This window comes from Bombus bifarius, unplaced genomic scaffold (genome assembly GCF_011952205.1).
Source record: "Bombus bifarius isolate JDL3187 unplaced genomic scaffold, Bbif_JDL3187 scf7180000007973, whole genome shotgun sequence".
Lineage (NCBI taxonomy): Eukaryota > Metazoa > Arthropoda > Insecta > Hymenoptera > Apidae > Bombus > Bombus bifarius.
Window position 1 is genome coordinate 978,930 of NW_022884359.1, and position 19,515 is coordinate 998,444.

Here is a 19,515-nt window from a genome sequence, read left to right on the forward strand (position 1 = left end):
TTTGTTATTTGCTAAGTAGAATTTTCATCATATTCTCATGAATTTGTATTCTTTATACCGATGAGACATATGTGCATTAGCTAATTACGTTCTTTAGAAAAATGGGGTTAGGACAGTTAAGAACTAGGACAACGAAGTGTTTACAAGAAGATTGCGTAATGGTTATGAAATATCTGGGAACGATATTCGTGAGATGTTAGCCGGTGTGGATGTCACTTTCAACTTCTCACCGCGAACACAGGATTTCTATTTCCACATTTTTCGACTTCAAGTTCGAGTTTGTATTTTCTCTTGATATGCAAAGAGTCCCATATTGTTCGCGAACGCTGGTGGAGACGCACTTTAACGCGATCGTTTTCCTGTAATGCTGTTACAATCACTAGTCGTCAAGAGTAATCGTATTCGACAAGGATTAAAATCACAAACACGAGAAACTGTCTGTTACACTTTTCGACCTGTATATATTGTCTGTACCGATATTGTAAATACACTCCTTTGTTCACCTACACAATCAATTGTATACATATACTGATGCAATGTAATTAACAGAAGAGGTCTTGAACTGTTCGTTGTTCCACGACACAGCTGAACACGCGTACATTGATCTTTTTTTGCTCGATCTTTTGATCACAGAAATGCTGAATGATTGCAGTGGACATTTCAAAATTTTGTTCGGTAAGGAACAATCTAATATTTTTTAACATAAATATTGTTAGATTCAAGAAGAGATTGAATTTCTTCTTTTTTTTTTGTTTATTTGTATTACATTAAATTTTTATAAAAGACATCTATGTCTTTTGGGATATTTTTTTAAACATTTTCAACGTTGAAACTGTTTTTAATTAAGATAATGAGACAATTGACCTTTGGGTATTGTAATTTCTTTCTTTCGAAATATATAATTGTGTATTTGCAATCGTTCAACATTAATGAATAAAATTTTTGTATTGCTTACCAAAAAATGTTCTAATTGACTATATATCATTGTATTGTCAATTACAGTTTATAAGATACTTTGTAGCAATTTTTATCTCCTAAATGGATTCAATCTATTCCGTCTTTTTACACATTCAGCACGCTTATTATTGTACATGTATATTATAACGATTCTCGAGTCTGGTTAATCTAAAAGGAAACGCCGTATCAAATTAGGCTAATTTGCTTACTCGCGATATATTGCTGTAAATTCGAATCTCAATCTGTATTGATTGGAATGGTTAAGAGAAAGCAATCGACTGTAATAATAAAAAAAAGTACACAAATAAACAAATATATATACCCTTGTAGTCCGGTATAAAAACAAATTGATTAAAATATATATAACTGATCTCGATGTGTTTTCTTGCTTTGTGGCATGTGCCCACCTTTCCTCAGCCGCCATATTGCATTTTTATATCCGGGCAATATAACACTTCCGGTCTACATATAACCTTTTACATATTTTATTATAATTTATTACAAATTATAATAAATTATAATATATATTATATGTACCTTACATATTATTATTAATGATATGACAATAAAAAATTTATATGAATTTGTATCAAAAGATATCTCAGTTTTATATCTCAGTTTTTAAATTTCAATTATGATAAATAATTCCATAAGATTTGAAAACTACCTAAGTATGCAGGTGTAGTAAATGGTGCATGCACTATGTTCTTTAAGGATATCAGAAAGCAGTTTTTTTACAACTTTCTCTATTGTAATTAATGAGTGAAAATGTGTATCGTTTTTTCATAAATATTAGATGCACTTTTTTACAATTGGATGGAAAAAATTATTACAAGGGGGAAATATGAACATTTTGTACATCCTGTAAGCAATGTATAGTCGAAACGGAATATTTTCATTTTCTGCATGTAGGAATTTTCAATTGAACGTGAAACACACGGAATTACGGTCATGTTAAATCGCTTTGGAAAAACAAAAGGATCGCTTTCATCGACTTTACTGTCTTCGCTTTCACAATTAGAGCTGATTCTATACAAGTATTACACTTGGACCGTTTCTAGTGGAAATAATACGAAATTATTCGATGTTAGCTGAAATAGTGACAAAATTGAACCATAGAAAATTCAAATAACGACGGAAGATTCGTAGAAAACAATTTTACTTTACATCGCTTTCTTCTGAACTATAAAGGGAGAAAAAAGGAAATCTCGTTTACACGCTTCCTGCCTTGTTTCAACTATATAATTTACGTCGTGGAATTTTTGTAATTTCGATCGAGTTTCATAATTTATAACGCTATAAAGTTCTCTTCGAACGAATTAGCAATGCTAAAAATGTTCTCGTGAACAGAGAGAGTAATTAAACACGCTCAACTCGTTACTTATCTCGACGTCACATTGCATTCCTCCTCACTTTCCTTGCCTCATGGAAATGGCCTCGATAACAGGAACTCTACAAGCTGCTTCAAAAAAGGAAACAAACTATTATTTTTAGTTCTCAATATCCTCAATTTATAATTAACACGTTTTTATGCAAAAGTTATACAGGTCCTTTCAAAACATGTCTTCCAGTTTTCAAATTCGAACATTCTTCCTTTTCTCATGGAACGATATTCGATAAATCTTTTTATTTATGATACTTATATTATTTAATTATATGTTAACAAAGTAAATTCCAAAGATACTAATGTCATCTTCAAGTTTTTATTATTTTTGCCTTTTACGAAAGAATTAATTTCAAAATCGAGTATTGTAAGTATTGCTCGTCTGCTTCTATGAATTAATTTGATAATCAATGTAATATAATGATCCTTTTCCAAGAATTTTGTGACTGAATTTTTGAATCGTCCTCTAGGTTCACTGCTCTGCATCACTGACATTCTCGTTGTAGTGAAATGACAAGCTATACGTGCGTTTATGTTTCTCAGCGAGAATCCGTTTCTCGAGAGTAATGATTAACAGGTTTGTTGGTAAACACGCTACTGCATCGGGTAATTCGACGTGAAGCAAAAAAGCGATCGTTCCTCCGATGCCTCGATAATGCGTAATTACGAGAAACTACAACTAAATGATTCATAACGGATTATACGTTACAGACTGAAAGGAAGATCTGTAACGCAGGATGTATTTAGTAGGCGAATTGGGTTTCTAGATCTAGACATCACCATGAAAATATCTCCATTTCTAAATTTGATAGTTTGAAGATTGAATGACGTATACATTTTTTAAATCCTACAATTTTATCCTCAAGTCCTTTTAGACACTAAGTTGGATTCAAATTAGACAAATTCAAAGAACACATTTTTTAATTACAATCTTCAGTTCTTAGCTCCTCTTAAACATTAAATTATATCTGTGCCAAGTTTATTAGATTTAGCTCAATTGAGATGAACCAAAATTAAGTACTAAATTAAACACCGAATTAACATTAAATTTGAATAATTAGATCTAATCCAACATTGGATGAAATATAATCTACATAAAATTAAGTATGAATTACATTCACTATCTCATTAGCAGAGCTGAAACAATATCTTAAGTCTCTTTAAACTCAACGTAGTGATCAACTTTCTTTTTCCCATGAAGATTTTTCTTTCTCAAAGAAATAGTCTTTAAAATTCCTATCTGAAAATCAACGAAGAAGATTTGATTCTATTCTAAAGGAAGTGTGTAACATGCGAGTTAATTGGGAGTTAAATAGCCAATAATAAAAAAAGGATTCATTGATAGAAGGATCTTACTGCACGCGTTTGCGAAGACACGTGATTCATAATCGTATCTAAGAAAAATGAACGTTTCTAATTGGTATGAAAAGAGCGAGGAAGAAAGACAGTGATGGCAAAGAGGTAACTTTCGTTAGTGAGAGCGATATTCGTCTGTTTAAGAGCTGCCAGTTTCCACTGGTTCGTCGTGATCGCAAGTATGCATATTCCCCTTCTTCGATGGGAATCGTCAACGATCACTTTCTTCTAAGTAAGTTCCTTCGAAGGATTTACTCGTTCTAGTGAACGATCCGCAACAAGGATTACCTAGTCGTACTCTCGTCACTTGCCTCTATCGTCTTTGTTAAAAGTTGTAAACTTTTCTGCATATCTTTGTTAAAGTACCTTTTATTCGTTTACTTTATTTTCTTCGATTATGCGTGTCTTTTTAATATCATTGTGATGTTATCTGAAAGATGATAGAAATTAATTAATTGATAGTAAAAAAATTGATTTGTGTACATTGTGAGACTTAAAACATTGAAAGGTATATCAAGAAAATTCATTATCGATAAAATAGTAAAGTTCAAAGTGTATATGGTTATAATTCAATATGAAGAGTATGAGACAATAAAGTGTACGGGGTTGAAGAAGATAGTTGTATACATGGTGTGCTTCCCTTACTGGAAATGAATCTTCGCGGTGGGCTGGCGATACTTCTTTTCATTCTTGCGGAGATCGACTGCACGATCCTGAGGATCGTTCAGGAAGATCATTTCTGTAAGTATAACATAATGTTAAGCTACCGTTTCTATAACACTTATCCTGTATTTTTTGAATATTGTTTATAATGTATTTTTAGATATTTTTAAAATATTGTATGTCTTTTAACTTTTTAAGGAAGATCATTTTTATTTTTCAAGTTTGATAGCCATTAAACATTTCAATGCAATTTCTATTCATATAATAAATAGATTGTTTGTACCTTTATGAGAAATGGAGAAATGGAAAAGTCTGCAGGATGCATTTAATATGCTAAAATAAAAGCACTAATAATATTTAGTGAGTGACACAGATCTCCATCTAGGTCTTATTTCTGTAACTAAACTGAATTAGAATTAGAAATAGAATTTATAGGGGGACTGTTATACATATATCATAGAACTATTACATGCATTTTGTATACTTTTAAATCTTTAAATTTCGCGTGGATTCGTAAAAATTTGCAGTCTACAAATAACCGTTTCGTCAAACCATTGAATATATTACGTATTTAATTGATATTAGTTGACTACCAGTGAAAGTCAACGAGGTGGGAAACTTGAGTTTTTGAATAACAGCTTGCGGATGTCCTTCAGCATCGCATAGGCAGCCACGTGCGATTCTGTCGGTGAAAAACGTCACTTCTTCTACTGTGGACAAGCAAAAGAACGTCGGGAGTACAACGGGTCGAATATTTAACGGGAAACCGAGTAAACGAGGCTCTTGGCCCTGGCAGGTGTCTCTACAGCTTCTCCACCCAAAATTGGGATTTATCGGTCACTGGTGCGGCGGCGTTCTCATTGAACCCACTTGGGTCGTCACAGCTGCTCATTGCATTCATAAGTGGGTTTCACTTTTCATTGAATCTATACGAACTTAGCGACGAGCTTCCAGCTTATCACTATATAGAGTGTCTAAAAAAAAAAGATTTATTAAATTATTAGACAAATATACAATATTGTTAGCCAATGAAATTTATCCGTACGTGTAAAGATTAATTAAATATAAATATACATATTTTGATCACCATCGATTTATAAGCTGACTGGATATTTACTTACAGCGAGCTTTTCAATTTACCGATTGGTGCACTGTGGACGGCGGTGGTCGGGGAATGGGAATTAGACTCCGGTGGACGAGGCTCGGCAAGACTACCTGTTGAACGAGTGATCCTCCATGAGAGATTCAACAATTACTTACACGATATTGGTAAATAAACGATTTTAACCCTAAAGTGGTATCGTTGGCTTGATAAGAAGCTAGGTAACTACGATAGTTTGTGTTAAAATTACTAAAATTTAGGATATTCAATTTTCTCTTAGCGCTGATGAAGTTAGCTAGACCAGCTCCTTTGTCCAAAGTAGTACGAACGATATGTTTACCGGAGCCGGAAGAGGAGCTTGCGAATAGACAATGCGTCGCTTCTGGCTGGGGTCGATACGGACCTTCTCAGTCACTTTCCACTGCATTATTAGAAGCCTCAGTGCCATTGCTAGATCTTGAAAAATGCATGAAAGCTTATGGGAAATCGGTATCGCTTCGAAGCGGTCATCTCTGTGCTGGTCACACTGATGGCTCGACCGGAAGCTGCGTGGTAAATAATCAATTTCTATATTATATTAACTAAATTCCTGCCGAGTAAAAATGTAAGCTGGAATGCTTGATATTATTATATCATATTATGCTGCATACGAGTAACATTGTTCTAATCTTATTATCTCAATAGCAATTCTTTTTATCCAAATTCTAAAACATTTTCATCGTTTCGTTTCATGAAATTTAGAGTTATTACTTTCGTCGTTACATAAGATATCCACCACCGATCATCAAAATACACTTAAGTAGATTGGAATCCTTGCATTTTCTGGATAATGCAATCTGGCTTTCTATGACGACGCTCTATCCAGATGAATCACGTCAATTCCTTTACTTATAAAATTGCTATTTATACCAATGTGAAATTAACATTAAAATCTCTCCATACTCATCATAATTCGATTTTAATACGCCTTCTGAAGCATTTACTATGCTTTATAGTAAATATTTTTCCCTTTTAAGGATATTCGGTATTACATTCGCACACCTAAAAAATATTTTCGACAATTAGTTATAAATCTTTTTAAAAATTTTTGAATATACATATATATATGATATTAAGCAATATTTTAAGTTACAAGATAAAAGTATTGTGGTACACATTTCTACGTTTCAAGATTATTAAAATTTGATTCGAATATTTTAACAATATTTTCAGTAATTAGTGTCGTAAATGTTTTTAGCAATATAAATATACATATATACATTTATAAGTAATGTTTTAAATGATAAAATAGTAACATCTCTTAGGGTGATTCTGGAGGACCATTACAATGCCGTCGCGCAGACGGAGTATGGCAATTGGCAGGCGTCACTTCTTTTGGATCAGGATGTGCTAGACCAGGATATCCTGATGTGTATACTAGGATACAGTATTACGTAAAATGGATAAGAAATACTATGAACAATGACGATGATACGCAATTTTTATAATTTTGATCAGTATATTAATTCACGTGTACCTTGAAATGTAGATAATATTTATGTAAATATTATTCGAGTAGACCATTGTACATATGCATATACGCTCTCCTGTGTAGCTTTTAGTATAAATAATTTTTAATAAAAAAAAAAGGTACAATGTATTGCTTTACTTATTGTACGTATCTTATCCACACAAATTTACCATAATTTGGAAACAATCGCAAAATCTATATACGAATAGAACACGCTGCATCTGAAAACCATAAAACCTCGATTTCAATAGGAAATAAGACCAAGCATATACATATACATTCACGTGTTATGGAAATGAAAGCGCACCCACTGCGCTGGTAAGTTCCAAAGAAAAGCCATTCGCCAGGGGCTAAGGTATCTTCCTATGCCCGCCAACGTACATTATAATATACAGTGGCTCATGAAAGTATTTTAGCATTTGTAGAAAACTTTTACAAGTATATTATAACGTATTATCTATTTTTTTATTATTTTATGATATATTCTATATAAGTATAAATGTATGACGTGTGTTGTGTGAAACTCTTTGAAATCTCCTTAGCGATGCAATGAGCCTAGTAGTTATGGTACAATCGGCAAGGAATAAATATCTATATGCAACGATCAATTATCTGATTCTCGTGCAACGACCATTTTCACTTTGCGCAATAATTTCATATATGACAGAAAATATAAATAATCTTTAATTTATATTTTTACAGATATGTACAGATTTTACAGATTACACATATGCCCTGTATGTTAGATCGTGTATATGCAACATGTTAGTGTTGAATATTTTATGGGGCGAAGTACAATTTTTAATAAAACAGTTGATTGTTATTAATTTAAAAACAAATTGAGGGTCGGTTCCTTGTCAATTGTACCATTATTACCGAGACACCCTCTATATTTTGCTAAAAGGTTTCTGCAAGTGTTCGGATACTTTTGTGAGCTGCTGTATGTATACTTCGAAATGATACCGATGTTTCTATACCGGAAATACGACCACATCTGCATTTATATGACTCTCATAAGGGGAGAAAATCCGAAGTTGCTTCACTCTTTTCGAACATCGTAGATTCAATGTTACGCAACCTCGTGATTGTGCGTATGACAACCAAAGCGATTGCATCTCCACCTCCTAGTCTCTCCTCTCCCTTTCCACCCATTTCCTCTCTGCCCCTCTTCAACCGATGAAATTAGAAGTATCGATCAGTCACAGGAACCGCGTACACCGTGGTAACTAAGAGACTCTGAACACACAAATTATGCCGAGATGCATCCATTAATTAGCTTAATACGTACCACTTAGCATACCAAAGCATGCTCTGATCAAGTTTCGTTTACACCGTCTATCCACTATGTTTCTGTCGTTATTATGCACTGTGTGTTCTAGTGTCGAGTGTTTATCGATTTATTTGGAGCCATACGTATGGCTTGTATATTATAATTTTTCGGTTTTCGAAGAATATTATTTAAATAAAAAATGCTTGACAATAAAAACGTGCAATGCTATGTAACGTTTTACAAATAAATGGATTGTAATGACAAGTCAACGACACAATATTTCTCAATGTTAAATCTATTAATGCTAAAATGTTAAAACGTTAAACCCTGAAACATTGAGGATTTAACAATTTTATAGTTTCTACATCTGTTCTATTTATGCTATGCTCCATTATCTATATTATTTATAATATTCTGTTTTGTATGTTATCTATAGTATTCTGCATGCATGCTATCTATACATATTATATCTCTGATATTGTATTATCTATATTATCTATATTATACTTGTAGTGGCACATAGCCGTAGAAAAAGTTTCAAAGGAGGGACCCATATTATTGTACCTTTGAATATCAACGTTGTTTTAGGTTACAACTTAACTTTTTAACTTAACTTCACTTTTCGTGGTAACATCCGTTAATATAGATGTATGAACGTGCTACCTACGACAATAGTATTATTATCATTTCTTCGATTGGTATAGCAGCACTGGACGACAGACGGTTACTTTGTACTAGTAGTTGTACTTATTTTAATATATCTGACTATTACAAATTCATCCACTCGTTATTTTATTAAATAAGCCTACACGTTACAACCACCTCGCACTGTATGCATTTTATGCATATATGTATACATATATTATCCTATATGTACCTATATTTTATACTATCTCACCCTATCACGTTTATCGAAATATGTTACTAAATATAATTCAAAATATTTTCCGCGCAAGAATAATAATTTTTATTACAGTAGATCTATGGTAAATCAGATGATCTTTAGAAAGGAAGAACAGTACTAATATGCTACAAAATATCCTGTACAAAATCACGAGTTACCAACCAAGAAACATGAGTTAGTTCGTCAATCAGATTATTTAAAAATTACTCATATTATATTTACATTTGCAAGAACTGAAATCGACTCGATAGAAATTTATTCATTTTTTATTTCAAATTCGACGATTGTGAAAGTTTCTATTTAAAGGATATGCTTAACAGATTGAAAAAGAGATCTTGTCAATATAAAAATTTCCATATTCAATAAATCTACTTAGACGTATATGAGCATTTTAGCATCAAGTATAAAAGCCTCGCCATACTCCAGATTGAAGGAAACTACAAGAAACAAACTTCTCCATCAGCAACAATAAATAATTTAGAACAAGTTCTGTAAACACTATTATTCTATGCATGTGCTATCTTCTAACTTACTACAAAATAAAATTACTAGACTGCAACTCTTCGCGCATTAATGTGAAATGCATTCATTTAAAAATGCATATAACATATGCAACATATGCATATGCAAAAATGCATATTGCAAAATATAAGAAAATATACAGTATATTCCGGTATTTAACAGTCAAATTTTGTTATAAGCAATCACGTAAAATTGATGGCAAAAATCGCATTCTCTGTGTATTTCGTACTTTTATTATAACATGTCAATGGAACTTTAAATGACCTATGTAAAATTCGGCTATTAAACTCTAGATCACCCTGTATTAATATCCAGTGATTAGAACAACAGATCTTTAAAGTAAAGTTATGATAAAATATGTTTAAAAAAGTAAGAAGAATGCAATGATCACTAAGCGTGGATGAAATTCAGTTTACCTAATAGATTAGACCTTTCGTGTCCGTCACACTTGCGTTGATTAGTAGCTACTACATAATTACATTAGGTGCCTAATATAATGTGATAGCGCAGATGTTGTTGTCAGTGCACGTGTCCGTGTTTAACGGGCGTTTAATTAAATCGTACATTTCATTTCATGAAATTTTCTCGTTAATGTAGGTATATCATTTGCACACGTTACTATTACGAACATAATAAAGCTGATTTTTCCCCTTTATAATATTTTTGACTTTTAAAAATGTTTAAAGATGACGAGTCGTTTCACATACGTAATGTAATATCATTTTTTGATCCAAATTACCCATTCGAGAGTAATTATTTTCAACCGCGCCATTAGCTGATTAAGCTCGGTATATGTGATCTCAGGGGAAGTTGAGAAGGTGTGTCATTTGATATGAAGCAGTTTAGTAACGTTTCCATTGTATTATATGACTCGATGGATTTTGCAAATCTAAGAGTTCTTCTAGAAGTTGTATTCATAGATGTAAAATTTATCTCTATAAATTCATAATTAAAAATGAATTTACATTCGTATAAAATTTTTAATTATGACTATATAAAAAGATAGAGTATAAAGAATCAATAAAAATCATGGTATTCGGAATAAAGACTAATGCATCCTTTTAAAAAATTAGCTTCTCTTTCAGTCATTCAGCCACCCTCCTCAAAACATTTTTGCCTGTTATGTATGTATCAATATATTCCGTATTTTCTAACATCCTCAAATTTTCCATAAATGCCAAGGTATCCACAATCTAGTTATAATTCAATTGAAATCTAAATTAAACCAAATTTATACCTAACTTAATTTAATTCAAATCTGATTCAGACGCTATTCCTTCCTAAAATAAAAGTTAACGGCAAATCGCCAATAAAGAAACAACTAAAAAAGAAAGAAGATCTATAGAACTTGCAGCGTAACGTTATGACAATACTTTCGTCCAACATGTGGATTTTTGTACATTATGTACATTCTGTATATTCCAGCATCTACAAATTTCCCATAAATATACGAAAGTCCCCTATCTGTCTACAAAACAATTCCAATCTAAATTAAATCTAATTTACATTTAACTTAATTTAAATCTAATGAAACTGAAACCCTCTTCCTCCCTAATCATTCACCCCTTTTCCCTAAAACAAATATTAACAAGAAATTACCAATAAAACAGAACGAAAAAGAAAAAAAGGAAGAAAATCTACAGAACAGCATAACATCACGACAATACTCTCATCGAGCTATAATATATCAACAAGACAGACGTTGACATGCGCGAGGTACCGCGTCCGTGAAACGAACAGGGAGAGTGCGCGTTCCTGATCAGTAGTAGCACACTTTCATCGCGGCGAGGAAAGTGAGCAAGTCGAGTGAGTCGTTTCATCCACGCCGTGGAGGAGTCATCCACGTTGTAACGCACGGCAACACACGACCGCGCGCGTGTTCACAAAGATCGTGTGAGTTGTACACAAGGTATAGAGAGGCTCTCGTGGTAGTGAAGAGAGGTGGATAAGGAGAGAAAGGGAGAAACCTCGTCTCTCGTCAGAATTCCTTTCGATCCGCGAAAAATTGTCGTTCGTTTTTACCCGGTGCAAACCCGGGTGGGGTGCTTGTTAAGAAAACGAATTGCTCGAGAAAGTCTGGAAAGGAAAGAATCATTAATTGCGCGGCTTATTCGTCGTACACAAAAATATGTGATAACGTGAAATAGATATATACATGAATATATATAGTGGCTGCAAAAATTATTTGAACATACCCTTATTTTCTAACGAAGCGTCTTTTTACCACATTCTATGCGTTTCGTTTTCATGGTATCAAATTTTTATAGTCATGTGAAAAGAATACTGAATAGTACGAGATTTAACGTACTTGGGCCTAATTAATTAGCATGTGAATGCTGCGATAAATACTAAATATTTAATACCATAATAAATATTATAATATATAGTATAATAGTATTTATTTATTATATACTATAATATATATTAATGACGTATAAATACTTCTTACAACCACTGTATATGAACTTCTACATATAGGTACATGTATAAATAATAAAAATTATTTAACAGTGAATGAAATTATCGTTGAATACTTGTGGATAAGGAAATGATACGTGATGTCGCGTGTCGACTCGCCCTTTCCAAGGGGAGGGTAGAAGAGGCGTGAGGTGGATGAATCATTGAGGCAGCCTCTGACGTGTCGAATAAAAGAGGGAGGCGATCGAAGAATCAAAGCGGAGCAAGGTTGCAAACCAAGTAAAAACCCGTTTCCAGAACTGTTTCGTAGTCCCCTGAAATGCAAATGAATGTAATGTCACTTGTAACTGCGAATTTCTTTCATTCGGAATACAGAGGGTGAATTTGCTCGATTCAAGATGGCTACTGATTTTGTTATGCTACCTTTGTTCGATACTATTGTTCGAGGGAAAGTTCATTTGGAGAAGTAGACCTTTCCATGGCGAATAATGCATCTACAGGGTGGTTCAATAATTATGGCTATTCGTCAAAATTTCTTGGCAAGCTTGGAAAGATTCAAGCAAAATTATTTAGTTATTTAATAAAATTAGTTTATGGCCATACGTCAAAATTTCTTGATAAACTGAAAATTCTAAAACAAAATTATTTACTGGGAATTTAGAATACTTTTTCACAAGGCTTCATTTACCTGTTTATGGAAGCTATAAACGATCTCTATAGATATAAATTTTCTAAAGTTGTTCAAGAAGTCATCTGCATTGTAAAATATCAGAATATTTTTCTTCTTTTTGCTCCTTATTTTATAGCGAAGATGTTAAAATGTAATCATTATTGGAACTCCCTGTACATGCATGATTCGATGATATAAATACTACATCTAAATTACATTGAGTTGCATATACAAATTAAAAACAGAAGAACACAAGTACTTGTCTTTTACTATCGGTTTCACGCTTTCTCGAGTTTCCATAGGACTAGGTTTTTACGATATTGATTCGTTGAATACTGAATATGAACATAGGATTAAATTCTCCATTCACTCCATTTCATTCCTCTCTCAAAAAACGATTCTCGTAATAATTAAAGATTACAAGAGAAGAACATAATATATCGCATCTGCTATTTTTTATAAGGAAGTACTTCCAAATTTATTAAGCTATCGATCAATCCCATGTTATCATGTTTTCTCCAATGACCTACAATTGAAATTCCTATGACACAAAACAAGCTATTAATGTTCCCTTTTTTTTCTCTTGTCTTTCTTAGTATTCAAGAACTGGGAAATTTTACTGAGGATCATGATGAGTAAAAATAATGAAAATGGTATATCCCTGGCGACGCCTCCAGCCATACATGTTGGTCCCATAGTGAATCCAGGAACCAATGAAACCATCTCTATTGTAATTCCATTATCAGCTCAGTTGGCCACAGTTACCAGTCAGAAAATTGAAAAATCTTGCAAAGATTACACCAAGGATGGCAAACAGTCGTCCAATAATGTTCACTCTCGGCTAAGAAACGATAAAACCAAAGGATGTCCTTATCCTGGCTGCACCAGGTATGGGAGAGCCTTCTCGAGGGCACACGACCTGAAACGACACATTGCTCGTCACGAAATGAGAAAAGAAAAGCTGCACGATTATGAAAATTACACTATGGTCGGCAAACAAAATGGGAAGGAAAGTAACGAGAATATAGCAAATGGAATAATTGATAGACAACATATGGTTTGGAATGATGAATCACGCGAGAGTAAATCTTATTCTTGTTTGCATTGCAAGAAGAAGTACACTAGTGAGATTAAGCTCAGAGCTCACATGAGCTCCCATGAAAAGGTATGTTAGTAATTTCTAATAATTAATTAGATTCTCTTCTTCTTAAATTTGTTACTCCAACGAAATAGGCTGCAGCATACAGGTTCATTCCTAATTTTGTAATTACGAATATTCCTAATAATAATGAAATAATAATAAATGACAATTTCTACAAATTAATCAGACTCTCCCTTTGGATAACGTCATTTGCTATTCTGACAAGGTAGATGCCAACATACAGGTTTATGGAAGAGTTCTCGTTTAGAAATACTTTCAAGAAAAATAATGAATACAACAGTTTTTAGTAATCACTTAGATTCCTTTGCATAATACAATTAGCAATATCCCAACGGAACCAAATAGCTTCCAGATCTCAGAACAAGTCTAGTTCATATTTGTCTACTTCCCTAATACTGCTTATCCATCTAGCTTTATCGACTAATAGATCAATTAGCTCATTACCTAGACAACCTTATCTTTTAATATATGTATGTATATAACACCAGATCCATCTTTGACATTTATATCATCAATATCTAACAGGTTCTGGGTAAGAATGTGTGTGCTCTGTGTGGAACATGTTCCCGGGATGAGGAGGAATTACAAGAGCATATGAAGCAACACACAGCAAACATGTTGGAAGCTCAAACAGTGTTAGAAAAGAGTGAAAGGGGACAACAACCAGAAAAAGAAGACGACTTCTTGCTTGAAGAGATGTTGCTTCTGAATAAGAATCCTCGAAGAATTGCGCAACCAGTGAAAAATAATTCGAATACAGCATCCAAGATAAGATGTGACTACTGTTCCAAGACTTTCAAGACCAAATGGACATTGAGCTCCCACGTGGCGGCTCACGAAGGCCGTTTTCAATTCGACTGCGGTCAGTGTGGCAAGAAATTTGTCAGAAAGAGTCACTACGAAGGTCACATGAGATCTCACGAAGCAGCACGACCTTATGTCTGCGAACAATGCGGGAAAACGTTTAAAGAATTGAAGCACAGGAGGGAACATACTAAGAGGAAGCACCCCACTAACCAGAACGCGATTCAAACGCTTTTGGACAGCATCAGTCCGTGTGCATCCGATGAATTACCGGTGGATCAGGCCAAGTTCACACTCCTGATGCCTGTTAATTTCTCTGTCTAAGATCCCCAATGTAGTTCTGCCCTGAAATAATGGAAGATGGTTATAAATAAATGTATAATTTTTAGTTTTGTAATTTTCTAATTTTTAAGCCGACTTTTTAATTTTTCTAATTTTAAATCTTAAATAGAGGATCTTAAGGAATTTTGTTTAATTTGGCTTGAAAATCTTGCTGATATGAGGTTTGGCTATAAGACAAATTAGAAGATTCCAGATTTTATTAACGGGATGGAATGGAATGAACTGGAGGATTAATAATGAAAACAGGGTTTGAAAAATTAAATTAAGTCTTACGAAAGTTTCTAGTGGCGAAACCGATGAAGAACTGACGCTGTTTGTTTATAATAAGGAGATTGTTAAATTATTTTGAAGTGATGCCCATTGTGAGATAAGATTTTAAGGCATCTTTAGATTGAAAACCTACAATCAATGTGACAACTGCAACTACAATTGCAACTATTGTATACTCGAAAAAAAATTGCTATGCTTAATTATAAAGTACATAATTGATTACATATAATTTAAGTAATTTTAAGTTCCTATCCTATATGTCGGTGTCCAATGATCGACAGATCTGTATATTATTTTCAATTTTCATTTATCGGAACGACACACAAACCAAAGACAATCTCGACTTTAAAATGACGTACAACTTGTACATAATCTAATAAACTGATCGCAAAAAAAACATCTGTTGTTTTCAATAAGCACAACTACCAAGCTATCCTCTTCATTGTACAAGCGGAATCTATGTTAGAGGATACGAAGATTGAAACACCCTGTGTAGAAAATTGTAATACAATTATCGAAAGAAGAACTCGATTACAAACGATAGCCACGTATCGTTTGTTTTGTTTTGTCCGACATTCCTAGTTTTATAAAATTTTTACCCAGAGGCAACATTTAATTAACGAAAAAGAGTAATGTTGCAACGAGAAAATATATAATTAACTGTTTAACAGATCACTGACGACGTAAAAGAAAAAAGAAGGAACACAAAGAAGCGCAAAGTAGCATCGACATCAAAGGGAAAATTTGTTTTAACTCTATATTCTTTTTTAATGTTCTAATTTTAAATGAACGCGAACAAGCGACCGAAAATACCAATTATAAGATGCGATCAATATCAGGGATCGCGGAAAGAATCAGAAATATCCCCGTTAGCAGAACAAAGTTGTCATGGCTATGCATTAGACACGCTTCCGCCGGAAGTTTTGGAGATGATTCTTCGGTTACTGCCTCTTCATGATGTTGCTACTTCCGTTCGTTTAGTTTCTAGGTAATTTTTTAAATACCACTGTTTGTATCGATGTCTCCTTTAATTTTAGATTTTTATTATCTGCATCATTATCCAGAAGAAAAATTTTTATAAAATATGTCATCTCATGTTTTTAAGATTAATAACATATAATGTTAAAAATAATAATTACGACTCTCACCTTTTGTATATTCCATACTCTTTATGAATAAAATATTCCAAAAAAAGAGGAGATATCTAAGGAGATATGAACGTGAAGAATAAAAAATCTAACTTCTAAAATTCTCAAAAGAAAAAAGATGATTGTATCCATTATTTTATTAAAACAAAATAACTCAAACTCACTTTTGTCTGTATTAGACACTGCTCAACGGTTGCAGCAGCAGTTTTAAATGGCGCCTTTCTGATGGCTTGCGCGAAGGTGGATGGTATAATAAAGCGCAACGAGAACGTCATGAAAACTACAAAAACGGACGCCGAATTATTTGCCTGTAGCAAAGCTTTAGACGCTCTAGAGCTGATTAAAGCACAGTACAAAATGCTACGAGCAGTCACTTGGAGGTATACACATCCTCCAACGAAGCAACAAAAATTTCCAAGGCTTTGTTTCTACGCTGGTAGTCTGCTCGACAACCTGAACGAGCTACTTAGTCAAATTTCAAAGTATCATTCGTCCATCATCGGTCCTCGTACAGCAGAATCGACTATCTCTTCTTTTATAGCCATCTGCAAACGGTTCATGAACTTCTTTGAAAAAGTCTCTGAACGCAGGGTGAACAGGTGAATCACTTTGTAAAAGAGTACCTATTATAAAGATGACGATTAGACTGAGGATATTTGTGCAATATTTTTATGAAGATAATTAGGAAAATTGAATCTAGTATTAATACTAAATATCATAGAGAGTACTGTACTCTAGACATTTTATATATTTTTGCATATTACATGCATTCTGTATATATTTGCAACTTTAAATTCACCCGTAAATGCGTTAAATTCGGCAGTCCATTTGTAATATATTAAGTTATGGAAAAAATTTGTAGGGAAAGTTAAGAAAAATTTAACTAAAATTTGACCTTTATCATCTATAACTATACGAGTGATTTCTTGAAAAATTTGTCATCTTTGTTATTAATTTCAGTGAAAGCTTCTCTCTATTTCTTTTAATATATGTCTAGATTTTTTTTAAATATAACAATTTTTTTAATGTATATTATCTTTTAGAATAAATATATATTTACGTGTTAAAATGTCACGTGATAAAATAATATTAGTAGATCGGCCCTGATTTCCGGATGCAAGATCGTAGACGTTCTGGACTGTCTCGTAGAAGGTCGACAAGTACTCTTTTTCAAAGTATTGAGTAACAAACGAGATACCGGGAGAATTGTCAGCATGAAATTGAAATACACAATGAAACGCGCTTGGTTCACCAGTCTAGATGTTTCCAAAAAGGCTGAAGAGAATTCTTGGAGAGACGAACAACGTTTCATGTATCTTCGATTACGACGTCTAGTAGGCAGTGTGAACGAACACCTCTTCGAGAACTCACATTACGAACACGAATTACTCTTACAGGTGACGTTTACATATACAAAAAAAAATAAAACAATATATATACAAACAATTTCCTTCAGCAACAATATTTGTACATTATAACATTATATTGATAGATTCATGGTCAATCTCTTAAAAAATTATCTTTCTTAGCAATAAATTGAAGTAGTTTTTACGAATTATTGGAGTATTCACTTTATTGTTATGAAAAAAAGTTTTCCAAAAATTCGAATGTAAATAAGATAAGATAAATTCTTGGTAAATATTGAATAATTTTTACCTATTTTCCATCAATAAAATAAGGTTTGTCTTTCGTATTGAAAAATGGCACTCCTTTTACCGGTCAATACCAAATTTGTAGTATCAAGTAGTAACGTATAGATTACTAATATTCATTATTGATTATACTATTCACATTGTAACTATCAATAAATAACTCTAACCATGTTTCTTTCTTTATAGATTCCTTTGACACTCCCGTTGAGACCTCCGCCAGCTTCCACTTACTCAGGATACGGAGAATATGGTGGACGTTTCTTTTACTATGGAAATATGAACAAATACGCTTATGAGAGCAAATTCATGCAGACAGTAAGCACGACGAATTTGACAGTTGAAACGGAACAACAAGTCCAGAGGCCACCGTCTTTCGATTTAATAATCGAAGTCGAACTGAAATGCACGTCAGACCTGGCTCCACTTGCTGTTAGATCGATATTAAGATCGGACGAGTTCGAAACTTACGAGATGAAAGTGTGCAGGAATCAGCAACTTTACTTGCAAATGAACGTCACGTGTCCAGCATCGATAGCTAATAGATTACCTGGTAATTTTGTGTGGGAATTGCATAGTCCACGACGTGTACTTATGGTGGAAGATGTATAGTGAAATCATAAATTAAAACATAAGTTGAGGTCACTAATTAAATAAGCATATCGATTGATCTAATAGAAGATATATAGGACTGTATACGTTTAGGCTGAATGTAGATACATAATTAGTCTGAGAAAGTCTTAAAATAGAAATTCCCAAATTTCAGATTACAAACATTACTTATAGATTGATTTAAAATTTTTGTCTACAACCTTGCATTAAAATTACATTGTATTAATGATCCGTAATTATTTCTACTTCATAATAATAATTATATTAGTCAACATTAACTTATAGCTGTAAAGAAAAAGCTACATATGTCTAATTTGATATTTTATACTCCTAATAAGCTTATGTTGCTAATTTAAGTTTCATATCCCCCCCTTTAGATTTTCTATTATTCTATTAATTCCCTTATATTAACTATTTATATTATACTATTCTATTAACTCTCTTAGACTTTTTATTCCTTAGAAATTTCTATTTTGATATTCAAAATTAATGTATGTTCAAGCTTGACTATTTTTATGACCTCACTACTTATGTATGTACACTTCTTCTACCAAGGGTATGTTAAAATTGGTGAATTATCACAATTTGTACATTAAAGTATTATTAGTACTATGAAGTACTGTAAACATACATACGCATAAACACGTACAAGTGTATACACACACAAACGTGTATATATATACATATATATACATTAATACTATACAATTATACGTCTTATACTAATTTTTAACGCACTAGCTATATACTCGTATATATATACAACTACAAC

The 19,515-nt window shown here is 32.9% G+C and overlaps 3 protein-coding genes and 2 long non-coding RNA genes across 8 annotated transcripts; 3 read left to right on the forward strand and 2 right to left on the reverse strand.

Moving 5' to 3' along the window:
• Positions 1-4,084: 4,084 nt before the first annotated feature.
• LOC117216761 lies at positions 4,085-4,693 on the reverse strand. The gene is made up of 3 exons (XR_004489421.1): positions 4,644-4,693; positions 4,343-4,436; positions 4,085-4,127 (listed from the first exon to the last, which is right to left on the reverse strand). It is a non-coding gene; the product is annotated as an uncharacterized LOC117216761 (long non-coding RNA).
• Positions 4,119-7,049, forward strand: LOC117216760 (chymotrypsin-like elastase family member 2A). The gene is made up of 5 exons (XM_033463758.1): positions 4,119-4,438; positions 4,999-5,263; positions 5,484-5,629; positions 5,743-6,014; positions 6,767-7,049. The coding sequence occupies exons 1-5, from the start codon at positions 4,348-4,350 to the stop codon at positions 6,947-6,949; spliced, it is 957 nt and encodes a 318-aa protein (XP_033319649.1). The 5' UTR covers positions 4,119-4,347; the 3' UTR covers positions 6,950-7,049.
• A 4,369-nt stretch (positions 7,050-11,418) lies between these two features.
• LOC117215549 (zinc finger protein 431-like) lies at positions 11,419-15,727 on the forward strand. 4 transcript variants are annotated; one of them, XM_033461895.1, is made up of 4 exons: positions 11,420-11,577; positions 12,180-12,365; positions 13,353-13,921; positions 14,444-15,727. In XM_033461895.1, the coding sequence occupies exons 3-4, from the start codon at positions 13,385-13,387 to the stop codon at positions 15,044-15,046; spliced, it is 1,140 nt and encodes a 379-aa protein (XP_033317786.1). In that variant the 5' UTR covers positions 11,420-11,577; positions 12,180-12,365; positions 13,353-13,384; the 3' UTR covers positions 15,047-15,727. The 4 variants fall into 4 exon arrangements, with proteins under 4 accessions (XP_033317806.1, XP_033317786.1, XP_033317794.1 ...); XM_033461903.1 differs by having other exon boundaries at positions 12,180-12,353; XM_033461915.1 differs by lacking the exon at positions 12,180-12,365 and having other exon boundaries at positions 11,419-11,577.
• LOC117215612 lies at positions 12,051-13,018 on the reverse strand. Its single transcript, XR_004489154.1, has 2 exons — positions 12,510-13,018; positions 12,051-12,400 (listed from the first exon to the last, which is right to left on the reverse strand). It is a non-coding gene; the product is annotated as an uncharacterized LOC117215612 (long non-coding RNA).
• A 56-nt stretch (positions 15,728-15,783) lies between the features above and the next one.
• LOC117215542 lies at positions 15,784-19,439 on the forward strand. Its single transcript, XM_033461892.1, has 4 exons — positions 15,784-16,322; positions 16,662-17,081; positions 17,579-17,879; positions 18,321-19,439. The coding sequence occupies exons 1-4, from the start codon at positions 16,120-16,122 to the stop codon at positions 18,741-18,743; spliced, it is 1,347 nt and encodes a 448-aa protein (XP_033317783.1). The 5' UTR covers positions 15,784-16,119; the 3' UTR covers positions 18,744-19,439.
• The last annotated feature ends 76 nt before the right edge of the window (positions 19,440-19,515 follow it).

What these genes read in the sequence shown, in the direction of transcription:
- LOC117215542 (XM_033461892.1), top strand. Translation starts at nt 16,120, where the DNA reads ATGAACGCGAACAAGCGACCGAAAATACCAATTATAAGATGCGATCAA. An exon ending in TCCGTTCGTTTAGTTTCTAG is followed by an intron (nt 16,323 to 16,661) that starts GTAATTTTTTAA and finishes TGTCTGTATTAG; the next exon opens with ACACTGCTCAACGGTTGCAG. An exon ending in AACACGAATTACTCTTACAG is followed by an intron (nt 17,880 to 18,320) that starts GTGACGTTTACA and finishes CTTTCTTTATAG; the next exon opens with ATTCCTTTGACACTCCCGTT.
- LOC117216760 (XM_033463758.1), top strand. Translation starts at nt 4,348, where the DNA reads ATGAATCTTCGCGGTGGGCTGGCGATACTTCTTTTCATTCTTGCGGAG. An exon ending in CGTTCAGGAAGATCATTTCT is followed by an intron (nt 4,439 to 4,998) that starts GTAAGTATAACA and finishes TTTGAATAACAG; the next exon opens with CTTGCGGATGTCCTTCAGCA. An exon ending in GCTCGACCGGAAGCTGCGTG is followed by an intron (nt 6,015 to 6,766) that starts GTAAATAATCAA and finishes AACATCTCTTAG; the next exon opens with GGTGATTCTGGAGGACCATT.
- LOC117215549 (XM_033461915.1), top strand. Translation starts at nt 13,385, where the DNA reads ATGATGAGTAAAAATAATGAAAATGGTATATCCCTGGCGACGCCTCCA. An exon ending in ACATGAGCTCCCATGAAAAG is followed by an intron (nt 13,922 to 14,443) that starts GTATGTTAGTAA and finishes AATATCTAACAG; the next exon opens with GTTCTGGGTAAGAATGTGTG.